The 13,784-nt window shown below is 40.8% G+C and overlaps 1 protein-coding gene across 2 annotated transcripts in view; it reads left to right on the forward strand.

The window, feature by feature from the left end:
- The window catches only part of LOC114151276 (cadherin-24-like), a 46,761-nt gene that overhangs the window by 18,722 nt on the left and 14,255 nt on the right, over window positions 1-13,784 (forward strand). For both annotated transcript variants that reach the window (XM_028028388.1, XM_028028389.1), the window contains 6 exons: window positions 4,313-4,432; window positions 4,772-4,939; window positions 10,202-10,383; window positions 12,446-12,702; window positions 12,803-12,939; window positions 13,087-13,208. In XM_028028388.1, the coding sequence (XP_027884189.1) occupies window positions 4,313-4,432; window positions 4,772-4,939; window positions 10,202-10,383; window positions 12,446-12,702; window positions 12,803-12,939; window positions 13,087-13,208 (986 nt within the window). The remainder of the gene's footprint in view (window positions 1-4,312; window positions 4,433-4,771; window positions 4,940-10,201; window positions 10,384-12,445; window positions 12,703-12,802; window positions 12,940-13,086; window positions 13,209-13,784) is intronic.

Genomic DNA, 13,784 nt, shown 5'->3' on the forward strand with positions numbered 1-13,784 from the left:
GAAGCGCTTTTTGTAAGGGGAAGTGACGCAGCGTGGAGTCGCTAGGTTTGATACGGGAGATCTTCACCGATCATTTCATGCCGAGCTGTTCTGAAAACCGTTTGCTCTGGCTGATGAGCTCCATTTTCAAACCCCAACAATGTTCCCTGCAGAATTGCTGCATCCTGCTACCTAGGCCTGTCACGATAGCAAATTTTGCTGAACGATTAATTGTGTCAAAAATTATTGCGATAAACGATAATATTGTTTGAAGACCTTTTTACACTGAAAATTACGTAATAATGCATGTGATTTCCTGCCAAAGATAGATACACTTTATTTTCAAAAGAACACTAAACACTGGAACTGATGAACAAAATAAACAAAACAACCAAAAACAAAAACAAAATGGATTCTCAGTCTCCATTAACAAAAAATGTACTTGATAAAAACTAAACAACATAAAGCCAAAGTGGAAATAAATACTGCATTCAACCAAAAGAGTGCAGATTATGAAGTCTGTATACTATACTACTATACTTCAGTAATAATTAGATTTAAATAGCAGTGTTGTATAGTAACGAAGTAAAAATACTTCACTACTTTACTTAAGTATATTTTGGAGTACTTCATACTTTCCTGGAGTATGAAAATTTTTGATGACTTTCACTTTTACTTCACTATATTTCCCAACTTAATTGCGTACTTTTACTCCGATACATTTTCAATGTGTGGTTTAGTTACTCGTTACAAAAAAGCGAGAGAGAGAAACAAAGTGTTTTGACCCACCTACTGATTAGCAAGTAGCAAGCAGGCTACCGAACAAAGTCCGTAGCCTGCTTGTCTGGGCTTGTTCATCACCACCAATAGGATACACCTTCTTCTTCTTCTTCTTTTCTATTATGGCGGATCACAAGCAACTTTAAGGTGCATACCGCCACCTACTGTACATGAGTGTGTAGAAGCATTACTTCACATCTATTAAATTCTATTTTTTAATTTTGTATTCTTAAGATAAATAAACAATGCTTTCCTTAATTTGTGAATATCTGTTATGTTTCCTTCATTTCCTAATATACCTTTAAGATTCCATTCATGCCCCATATTTCTAACTATTCTCTTTAATTCTTCCCTTTCGAGTTCATTTGACTTACAGTTCATCAATACGTGTTCTACATTTTCTTTCTCTCCACATCTCTCACATTTATCATTATTTTTCCTCCCTATTGTATAAAGCATGTCATTTAAGTAGGTATGACCTACTCTTAATCTACTAATTATTATTTCTTCTCTTCTGTTTCTTTCATTAATGCTTCGAATTCGAACTGACTTTTGTACTTCATATAATCTTCTTCCTTTCTTATCTTCATTCCACATTTTTTGCCATTTCTTGATTTCTTTACTTTTAATTAGGATACACCTGTTTCGCTTCTCCCATTAAACACAAAGCAAGTCTCGCAATCAGTAGCAGTCACATGGAAATTCTATCTTACAAAAACTCCCCGTCCAACTTGAAGAAACACATCGAGGTAACGTCTTATGAAATGGTTATAATCCTCCTGTTTCAGTAACTATAGCTTGGTCACTAGACACTACTGTATTGTGAAATTTTGACCATAAATGAACTTTGTTTGGCATTGTTTCAGTTCCACACGTGGTGTATTTAGCTTAGGCCTAATGTTGACTGTATCAGGCTACCTAGACTCTTCTGTTCAAGGGGGGACAGAAGCCATAGCGATAGCAATTTAGACAAAATTTAACGAATATAGGAAAGGCATGCAAGTTCAAAACCAGGTTTACAGAGATGCCAATAAGCTGCATTTCCCTCCCAATTCTTTTTTTCTTTTGCATAATGACCAGTTGTGTGCACCACCTACTGACTGTAGCATTGACTGATTCACTGATTTGTGAAGTAGAGTAATCGTAACAGCTCTTTTTCTTCATGTTGGCCGCATTTTCTGTACTATTTATTTTTCTCATTTTCAGCACTGACCTTACTTGAAGGGAAAACTTAAGGCTTACAAAAACTTTGTATTTTCTGTCCTGGAGGGTTTACTAAGAAGCTGGTTCAGTTGTAAAGCAGGTTAAGTTAACCTTGTGCTATAGGTAAAGCACCTAATTTTCTTAACTAAATGATGCCTGCAGGTATATCTATTAGCAGGTTTAATTTTGCCTGCACTTGGTTGTGTACATTATTTTAAGTGTATTTGACAAGTTTACCAAAATATAAAAAATGTCATTCAAACTGCATTTGCTTTGTTTTACTTTTTACTTGTACTTTTCATTACATTACTTGAGTACATCCATTTTTACAGTAATTTCCATACTTAAGTACAAGAAGTTTCAGATACTTTAAGACTTTAACTCAAGTAACATTTCAGTCAGTGACTTCGACTTTTACCAAAGTCATATTTTGGAGAGGTACTTGTACTTTTACTTGACTCTGAGATTTCAGTACTTTATACAACACTGTTAAATAGAGAAGATGGGCACATCGACTACCTGATGCAATAGTTCACACTACACAATTTTTTGCTCCTATTTTTCCCCATACAACAATCTTAGAAAGTTGGTCTTTCTCAGATTGTGTGGTGTGTTACGGTAGATCGTCGTTGCCGCTCCGATCCAAATCAGGGGTTTTTCCCGACTGGGATCTTTAACTCAACCTGTTGAATGTGACAGGCAGCCAATCAGAAAGCGCGGATTCTCCTCGTGCTTTCTGAGGGGAAATTACCTCGGGGAATCCCAAACAGCTGACACGGCGCAACCCGAAGTCCAGCCGACGTGGAAACAACATTAATGTTTGTTCAACATGCAAAGAACATAGAAATGACAAGAGGAGGAGTTGGAGCGAAATTACTACAGCAGTTGATAAACCGGTAACTTTTCAGCTGTTCTTCGTTAACGTGACGTAAATAGGTTCTGATGATTTTCATTCAGTCAGGACGTTACGCTGACACTAGCCACATGCATTGCAGGTAGATTGTAGTAAAGCATTGATTAATGCCTGGTTTTAAAATTAGTTCACTGAACTTGTAGCCATTATTTTGTGCCCATTGTTGGACACCACAGGGCAGGAATGAACCGATCGAACCGATATACCTAGGATTTCTGTCGGGTAAAGTGTGGTCTGTCAGGTTTTGAAAATGGGCCGACAATCAGCCCACAGCTCTAAGATCGTGTAGTGTGCGCTGGGCTTTACACTAAGGAAATGAGGAAGGGAGGAGTCAGTGGAGAGCACTGGAGTTGAGCCTTTTTTTCATTCGGTGTCATCAACAGAAAGAGAAAAAGGCCGGAAGAGACGATAATGCAGATAATTAAAATGACGTCGATCGTTTTAATTTATCGTACGATTAATTGATTTACCGTTTATCGCGACAGGCATACTGCTACCTCTGCTATAAAAAAAAAAACAGCAAAAAAAAAAAAAAACCGATTCCCAGGCAGACCAACTTACAGTATAATACCCCCAAGGGGGAAGCTTTGAAATCAAACTCTGTCTCAGATATAGAAAGCTGAACTCCTGGCGACCTAAATGCAACTTGTGTAATTTTGAATCTGATCGGGGAGGTTATTTGGGAAAAGCGAGATTCAAACAAACTCAGAGTCTGCGCGGCAGTCCGGGTTAACATCTCAGGCCCAGAACAGCTGATAGTTCAGTTAACTCTGAGGAAAGCTCAAGTTAAGTTTGTAAAAAGTGTCAGAACTCTTGTCTCATTTTAAGAGTAAAACCAGACCAAAATTACTTTGTAAGATTTTGTGCTTTTCTTTTGCAGTGAAATAGTTTCTTTGCGACAGACTGTTAATAACAAAGATCTCATTTAAAATAACACCAGCTAATCCCCTGAGGCTTTTTTTTTTTTTTTGCCTTTTTATGCCAGGATGACTCTTCAATGTTAAGTGGCCTTTAAAGCAACAAGCTGGGCTCATAGAGAGTGAAAAAAAGCTGTCAAAGTTTGAAGAAAAGCTTTAGAAAACTTTCAGAGAGCCCAGAGGGAACCGATGATCATCACCGCTCTGCCAGTAAATACAAGAAAATCTGGTTCTGCTGAGGCTAAATATAAAGAAATCAGCTTCACATTGCTGTAAAGTACTATGTAGAATCAAATTTTCACTTGACATATTTTTTTTCCACACTTGGGCTAAACACGCCGCTCCAAGCATGAGATCAAGGATGACACTCGGAACATTTTGTGAGCAACAGAGAGGCAGGAGGAACTGCATTATCCCATTTGGCCTAACAGATTTAACTACTGAATACGCAAAAGGAAAGATTTTGGACCTAATAATAATCTGATTTTCATGTGGAGCGTTTGCCTTTTGCGTTTCACAGGCACTTCCATAACCCGGGTCACAGCCACAGACGCCGACGACCCGACGTACGGAAACAGCGCCCGGCTGGTCTACGGGATTTTACAGGGCCAGGACCAGTTCTCCGTGGATCCTCAGACAGGTTTGTTCACCGTCGGCAGCAATTAGCGGCGTTTCAGAGACGGTTTCTCCAACTGATGGGAACACTTTACATAGTTAGTTAATCCTCTTCATATGGTTACGTTTTATCCGTTCCCACCATATGTTCGGCAGAAAACTAGATTTCTCTCTCTGAGTCAGTTTAGGGGAAAGAGCGGTGGCCCGGAGTCGCATGTTTGGAAATCTCCTCGTTTTAAAATGTATGACTCGCTTTGACGCTAACTCGAGGAGACGGCGTGTCACTGTGAAATCTGGAGCTGTTGTGATTCTTCTTCTTTTTTCTTTTTTTTTTTGTTGTGCTCCCCGCTTCCCTCTCCACCAGGCATCCTGCGGACCGCCGTACCTGACATGGACAGGGAGACGCAGGACGAATATCTGGTGGTCCTCCAGGCCAAAGACATGGGCGGACATCTGGGTGGGCTGACGGGGACCACGACCGTCACCGTGAAGCTGAGCGACGTCAACGACAACCCGCCCCACTTCAGACGCAGTGAGCGCACCACGCCTTGCCGGGTCGCCACGTCAGCCGCAGTGGCTTCCCATTGTAGACGTAGCGAGCGCTTGTTGATCACGAGACGACAAAGTGTCCTGCGATGATAGAGTTCGAATATTTTTCGCCTTGCTTGGGTTCCGGATGAGAGCTGAGCGTTTCTTACCGAGTCGTCGTTTTGGAAACTCGCTCTCACATAGCATGAGCTGCAGAGGAAGTGAGGTCGCAAAAGTATCAATGCTCCTTTGTCAGATTATGACCATAAATATGAACGTACAGTACAGACCAAAAGTTTGGACACACCTTTTAATTCAATGAGTTTCCTTTATTTTCATGACTATTGACATTGTAGATTCACACTGAAGGCATCAAAACTATGAATAACACATGTGGAAATATGCACTAAACAAAAAAGTGTAAAACAACTGAAAATATCCCTTATATTCTAGTTTCTTCAAAGTAGCAACCTTTTGCTGTGATTACTGCTTTGCACACACTCTGCATTTTCTTGATGGGCTTCAAGAGGTCGTCACCTGAAATGGTTTTCACTTCATAGGTCAACCTGCCCTGTCAGGTTAATAAGTGGGATTTCTTGCCTTATAAATAGTCATGAAAATAAAGAAAACCCATTGAATTAGAAAGGTGTGTCCAAACGTTTGGTCTGTACTGTACTTTAATGGGGTTTTATGTGATCGGGCAGCAAAAACAAAAAAAAAAAAAAACATTTTCAACATTTTGAATATGAGCTGAAAATTGTGGGACTCACTTGTCTTCAGCCCTGCTGAGAAGCGCCGTTAAAGTGGATGTTAGAGCCTCTGTGGACAGCAGTTTTTAAGTCTTGCTGCAAATTCTCTTTCAGACTGAGATCTGGACTTTGACTAGGCCATTCCAGCACGTGATTGTGCTTTGATCTGAACCATTGAACTGTGGCTTTGGCTGTATGTTTTAGAGCTGTTATACTTCTGGAAAATGAAACTCGCCCCCAGCTTCGTGGCTTTTGTTGCTCCTCGCAGGTTTTCTTCCACGATTTCCTCCAAATAAAACAGATAAAGGGATCCTTCCCTCCGATCTCTTACAATCTGAAGCTTCACTTGTTGGTTTGGAAGCACAACTTCAAAACTATTCCTTCAGTTTTATGCTGTTTGTGGACCGGAGCTCTCTGTTAACTCTTTGGGGTCCCATAAAGGGGCAGTATTTTGTAAAAGCCACGTTTTTTGGGACAGAGGCCCAATTTCAACCCGCTAAATTACAAAGTCAAATTTCTTCTAAGTCATATTTGATATATGCAATACTTTTCTAACAACTGAAGGTAATTTTACTTGATTGTGCTATAAAATGGTTCTATATGGCTGGAAGACACGTAGCACTGCCCCTTTAATTTTGTGCTCCATCTGTTTCCTTTGACTATAAAAATTCCCTTTAATAATATCCATAAAATAATATTTATCGACAACTTTTTTTGTCTCTCATCTGACCAGAGCGTCTAGTTCGACATGTTTGCTGTGTCTCCTATTTCTCTTAAGGCCAGTTGTTATCTGACTGGTTTTGTTATTTATCCCTGATCATGGACGCCGGTTACGGTTGGTTCTTGTCTGCTCTTCCCTCGTTCTGATGAAGAATTGAACTCTGACCTTTAAATCTCAGTACGTTCGCTGCTTTAATCTGCTCCACGAGTTTCTCTTTGACATTCCCGCCTTACCTTTTGGATTTTCTTGTGCCGTATTTTTTTATTTCTTTTGTGTGTGTGTTTGTCAACACAAATATTCGCTCCTCGTCTCTGTTCATCACATCAAATCCCAATAATACACAGCGACGTTTGCGGTTATAACGTGACGAAATGTGGGAAAGGTTGTGTGTGGTCAGGTGTGAGTACTATTTTATTTATTTATTTTTTTTATTTTATTTTTGCAAGGAACTCTATGTGAGCATCCCACAGTGGTCCCTAAAGTTTACACGGACTGCCTCTTGATGCAGAAGAGTGAAAGATCGTGTCCCTTTTTTTCCCATCAAAGCTTTTTCCCGGTTCCCCGCTATTAATATTTTATCTTATAGTTCAGTGCTTTCTGCTTCAATAGACAGCAAAATCACTGCAGAATGTGTCCAACACTTTCAGCAAAACCCTACATTTCTTTACATATTACCTCTTCCCTGTGTGCGTTTCCCCCCTCCATCTCTACTCACTGCCATTCATCTTAATGTTTAAAGCCCCCCACACTCCTTCCTCTTTTTTCCTTATGTTGATATATTGTGCTGCAATACAGGCGTTTTATGGAAGCAATATTATAATTCCAGACAGCACCAGCATGTTATTTATTTACTGATATCTGACAATATATCCCCACTTCACTGCAGGGCGTTATTTTCACTTTGACAATAACGCCACAGTTTTAGCGAACGGCTCATTTGGCATGCTCTTTGAAAGCGAAGGGTGTGTTTTTATTTATTTTTTTGTATAATGTGCCTGTTTATGAGGAGGCGGCGCCGATTTGATTAAGGTGAAGTCTTTCCTCAGGATTTGATTTATTTATTTATTGCCACTGTGCCGCATCAAAACAAGCAGCGCTCATTACGGGATGCCAGGTAAAACGACACAACCCGCCACCGGTCGCTGCCTGGCCTCTCACCGCTTGCGGAGCGGCCGCTGCCGTCTCGGCCGCTGCCGTCTTGGCTAAACGGTGGCAGCAGAACAGGTGAACTCTGTCAGGCTGGTATTTGTATTGGCGATACGTTGCTTGTATTTACCTGGTATGGGATCGATACAGAATCACACACCTCTAAATCGAAGAACACCAGCAAATGCATCTCTGATTGGCTTAAAAGAAACAAAATTAAGGTTTTGGAGAGGCCTAGTCAAAGTCACAACCAAAATTCAATTGGCGTGCCTGAAGACATGCTTCTCATACTTCAAAAAGTGTAGCTAAATTGACATTGTTGCAATGAAAAGTGGGTCAAAAGTTCTCTGCAGTGATGCAAAAGACTCACTGAAAATTCTTACAAAAACACGAATGAAGTCTTTGCAGTGATACAACCAGTTATTAACTTTAGAGCCCAATAACTTCATTTATATATATATATATATATATAGAGAGAGAGAGAGAGAGAGAGAGAGAGAGAGAGAGAGAGAGAGAGAGAGAGAGAGAGAGAGATTTGTTTTTGCATAGTTTTTTCCTTTGGTAAATGTTAATCTTTATTTGAAAATGTAAGGTTTTGACATTCTGTGGTTTTAACTCTTATTGTTTGATGTTCTTCCCTCATGAAGTTGATTTAATGTCAATATCAATTAATGATAATGAGCTTTAACTATAAGGGTCCATGAAGAATTTAGATTTTTTTTATACCCACATACTGTCAGTCACAGAAACGTAAACACGCAGCTGTTTGACACTTACAACTTGAAGCTTCAGTTTAAATACGTCTCCATGTTAACACAGAGTGATCATCATCCTCATGTCTGTTATTCTCAGCCTGTTCAGTTTCCATTTCCTGACCAGAACCAAAGAAACGACGCTGAATGTTTGAAGATAATTGGGCTGAAACCAGAAGTTTTTTAGAGTTTGAGGACGGACATCCCAGAGGAGCTCCGGGCTTTTTAAGAGACGGAGATCAGAAATCATTACAATAATAGTCAAACGGCATGGCTCAAATGTTTAAAGTGATTAAAGAGTTCAGATAGAGTAGTATTGGGGAGAAACCAGAAACCTGCATAAATTATAGAACATAGCTTTTAAAGGGCCCTGCAAAGCATTTAAATCCCTTGAAATCTGTCACATTTTGTCACATTACAACTTCTGTGAGTTTTACTGGGATTTTAAGTGATGGCCTAACACAAAGTAGACAGTAATTATGAAGACAATTTGTTTATTGTTATACAAATGGAAAGTCTAGATGTTATTCAGAGGTGTCAAACTCAAACGCGTGCCACACTTTTTAGTTTATTCATTCGTTGTAAATTTTGAAAACCACCTTTTCATTTTCAATCCGTCGCATAAAATCCCAATAAAATGTACAAGTCAGTTTGTGGTCGCACTGTTAAAAACTTTCGGGCGTTTGAATGTAAACAATCCAATTAGGAAAGCAAAATAAAACAATCATGGAGCTTTTTTCTTCTTTTTTCTTACTGAAATATGGATTATTGTTTTAATAAATGAAAAACTCCTGTTTTCAGGAACTATTTGTTCTGGTCAAGTGAAATTTACTTGTTAAGCACATTTCAGCAACAGATACCAATTATGGCACAAGCAGTAAACAATACAATTTGAAAAATGTCATCAGAATTATGAAGCAAATATTCATCAGATACATCGATCAATGTTCTAGTTATTGTGACTCAAACGCTAACCAGCTGGGTTTCTAGCTTTAAATTTAAAGAAACTTAAACGTTTCACGTTTTCAGAAAGTTTGTTCCAGATTTGCGATGCATAGAAGCTGAGTGCTGCTTCTCCAAGTTTGGTTCTGGTTCTCTGCATTATGTGTGAACGCTGCGCTAAAAGGAAAACTCCTTCGATGCTCGCAGTCTGCAGAGTTAGTTTCATGCGTCTCTGCGCACCATAACATATCAAGGATGCAAGCTTTCTCGCTTTAGGACACAATTAACATGTATTTTTATTCATCCATGCCACACGCCGGCCCTGCGAAGCTGTGAAAAACCAACATCTGATGATATCGCAGCGCAAAGACAAAGAGGGTCGGAACCTGAACCTTCCGGACAGAACAGCACAGGAGGAGCGTTTTTTAAAAATTTATTATCAATAAATTACAGTAATAGCTAACAAACCTAAATTAAAAATCACAAATAGCAGCCTTTTTTTCATTTGTTTCATTATTTTGGTTAAAGTGAATATTTTCTACATCTTTTATTACTGCCTTATAAACATGTTTACCCCCCTCCTCCCCAACCACAGCAGCTCTGTATAATTCATTTTTTTCCCGCAGAAACAAGGTGCTGTTTACCTACATTAGCATCGCCTCAAGACGAAATGTTGCTCCTCGAATGATTTACTGCGATTGTCGCACCGACTAATCGCTCCTGCAACGCAAGCAGACCCGTGATATGCTGCGAGAGCCGTGACAGAGAAGCGAACAATGCTCCAAACTTCATCATGAAATCTGCGCAGGGGGAGCAGCTGCATGCATTAGCGTAATGCCCGCTTTGTTTTGAGCCCAAACGGAGCCAGACAGCGTCCTCATGAACATTCAGTGCCAGCTCTCAAACTGCTCCATTCATTGTGACCTCCCCCCCCCCCACCCCTCTTTGCGCTGCAGGTGCATGGTCGTTCTCCGTGTCGGAGCTGGCTGCACCAGGTGTGGAGGTGGGCCGTCTCACCGCCACCGACCCTGACCTGGGAGAAAATGCACAGCTGGAGTTCACCATCCTGGACGCGGAGGAGACGGACATTTTCAACGTCACCGGCAGAGCCAGAGAGGCCGTCATCGTGCTGAACAAGGTGATCGGCGACGCACTCTGAATGCGCGAGAAGCAGCTGAGGTTTATCACGGGGAAACGTTCAAAATCGGGGAGGTTGAGCTGCTTTTATGGTGCCCTGGAAGGGTCATTCATTCATACCCCACTGACCTCTCCACAGTTTGTCAAGCTGTAACCACAAAAGTTTTGGGTAATTTATTGTGGTATTATGTTGTCGACCAACACAAACTAGAGCATAAATATGGAGAAAATTATACATGGAAAGTAGAAATGTGTGGAACACATTTTATTAAGCCCCCAAATTTAGTAGATTTTTAGCAAAATAAGCTAAAAAGTTTGAGAAGTAATTCCTTATTATAGATTTTTTTTAAATACTAGTTCAACTGGCAAAATATTTGACTTATAATAAAACTTTTTCCATGTCTTAAGTCAAATAATTTGCCAGTGACACCAATATTAAGAAATTATTCACTTAAAACAAGTCTTTACATCTTGCTGAACCGTTTAGTTCAGTGAACTGGAGCAGAAGTTCTTAGTAAGGTTTTGTGTTTCTGCAGTGAGCAAATGAAAATATGCTCACTGCAGCCAGACATGGCAGTCCACCTGCCATGTCTCTTGCCTGTTTGTCAGGCAGAGTCCATGGTGACTCTGGAGGAGCTGCAGAGATACACAGCTCAGGAGGGAATCTGTCAACAGGTCAACTGTTAGTCATCCACTCTGCAAATCTGATCTTCATGAACCAGTGGTCGCAGAGGAGCCATGACAAATGTCGTTTACAGACACCTGAAGATGATGAGTCCAATTAAGAACCTTAGTAGAAAAGACTCCAGCCAGACTGTAAAAATGACAGAGGGTCTTGCTTTACAATGCTATCTGGGTAGCTAGCCAGTTTTGTCTAGCTAACTACACTGCAAAAACACTAAATACTTTTGCCTAGTTTCTAGTGCAAATATCTTATTACACTTGAAATAAGACAAAAGTAACTTACAAGTTACTTTCCAGAAAGATGTTGGAGCTTGTTTTCAGTATTTCACTTGTAACATGAGAAAAATGTCTTGTTATAAGTGAAATAATCTGACAGTGAAGCTAGTACTTTGTAATCAACAGGAAATATTTAGTTAAAACAAGCTTCTACATATTGCTGAAAAGTCACACATTGGTTAGTTTTGCTTTATTTCAAGTGTACTAAGATATTTGCACTAGGCCAAAATTACTTAACAAGGTTTTGTGTTTTTGCAGTGTAGCTAGCTTTTAACGTACATCATGGGTAAGTGTAAATTTATCTCCAGTTAGCTGGGCGATGTTCATCTTAACCATTGGCTCCTTTCTGTTGCCAACCCATACGATTTGTTTATTTGCTATTTTGTTTGTGTGTGTATTTCTGTTGTGCTACAGGTCTTAAACTCTGTAATGGTCTTAAAAATGTCTTAAAAATAATGATATTCTTTGTGACAAGACTTTAAAATTGAGGATGAAGCCTGAGCTCATTCACAAAGAAGAATTTCTCTGATGGAGACATACACCAAAAACGGTAGTGAAAGATGATTCAATAAAGTATTGACCCAGAGGAGCTTTGTGCATATTTTTAAAGCATGTAATATTTTCTTTACCCACCACTTTGTGTTGGTTTACACACAAAATCCCAATAAGATGCACGGACGTTTGTGGTTGTAAAGGATGAAACTGGGAAAAGTTGGAGGGGTTTGAATAGTTTTTCAAACCATTGCATCAGCAACACTTTAAACATCTTCTGCTGATAGTGTCAGCCCACCGGCCTCCTGAAGGGAGTGATAAATGAGAAATGATGAACTAGACATCAGCTGGTCGGAGGCTCACTCATTGAAAGTGAGGTCCTGTTAAAAGAACAGGATTTCGACTTTTAGGGCTTTTGACAACATTCGGTGAGATTATCGAAGAAGGATTGAAGGAGGAAATGAGGCTCGTCATTAATTAGACAGAATAAAAAAAATCACCCGAGCCGCTTAAGAAAAGAATGAATGGAGGAAATGAATGATGACGTCTTCAGCTGGATCAGAACCAGAGCAAAAAATAACTCACCGTTTTGTTTTTTTTCTTTCTTACAGCTTCTGGATTACGAAATGCGTAATTCGTATACTTTTTCCGTGGAAGTGGCGAACCCGGTCGTTGACCCCCGGTTCATACGGAAAGGGCCCTTCAAGGACCAGGCGACGGTCCGGGTGATGATCCTCAACGCCGACGAGCCGCCGCGGTTCTCCCAGGCCGTCTACCACCTGGACGTGTCCGAGAACTGCGCCCCCCTGTGCGCCGTCGGCCGCGTCCACGCCGTGGACCCGGACACGGGACAGAGCAGCAACATCAGGTGGCCGACTCACGGTTGCTCACCCACACACACACCACTCACACACTCATTAGCTTCTTTACGCCTGCGATTCCTGACTGTTCCTCGTCCCGTATCGTAGATACTCCATCGATCCTCAGTCGGACCCTGAGGCTTTGTTCCGCATCGCCTCCGACAAGGGCTTCATCAGCGCCGTGGTAGAGTTGGACCGTGAGCAAAAGCAGTGGCATAATATCTCAGTCATCGCCACACAGAGGGGTACGATGGACCGCGCTGCCGCGAGGCGCCTGGAGCACCGTGGCAACAGCGAGTCGTATTTCACCCGCTGGAGAGCAAACGGTGGATTATTCTGTAATAACTTGAACATTAGTGTTCATTTCCCCCCTTCTCTTGTCTCCCTTCCAGACAACCCAAACCTTGTGTCGAGGGCTGTGGTTGCCATAGAGACACTGGACCAGAATGACAATGCGCCGGAGTTGGACAGGCAGTACGCAACATCAGTATGTGACTCCAGCGCCCCGGGTCAGGTCTGTTCTTGTTCAGCCTCGGCCTGATAATACACTGCTCTTCATTTTACCCACTCAGTCTCTACAGCCACTGTACTTCCTAATCTTTTTTCTTCTTTTTTTTTTTCGCCCCTATAACTACACAATTAAAGCCTCCGCATTGTTCACTCCCTGCCTGGCTTTATAAATGATACTAATAACAAGAGCTAAACTTTTATCTAGCGCTGCACTTTCTGAAACTGAACTAACTCGAGTGCAACAAGCAGCCACTGCTGGACTCCGCTGATGCAATTAGATACTTTAAAGCGGAGGCAGAAATGTTGGGTTTGCATCAGCAGTGCTGAAGAAAAAGCTTTGTGTGGGGATGAGAGAGGGGGATTGTCAGCTCCTGGAATGGCTTTTACTGCGAAGAAGTCAATGCGTGAGCAATCAAACAATGTGATTATGGGATCGTTTCACAGTTTGTCCACATTGCTTTGTTTTTTTTGGTTTTCATTTTCTCACTTTGCTGGATTTTATTATTTAGTGTGACAGACCAACACCAAGAGCTGCATATTTGTGGAGTGAAATAGAAATCAAGCAGACGTGGGTTCAAAC

Source organism: Xiphophorus couchianus, chromosome 9, assembly GCF_001444195.1.
Source record: "Xiphophorus couchianus chromosome 9, X_couchianus-1.0, whole genome shotgun sequence".
NCBI lineage: Eukaryota > Metazoa > Chordata > Actinopteri > Cyprinodontiformes > Poeciliidae > Xiphophorus > Xiphophorus couchianus.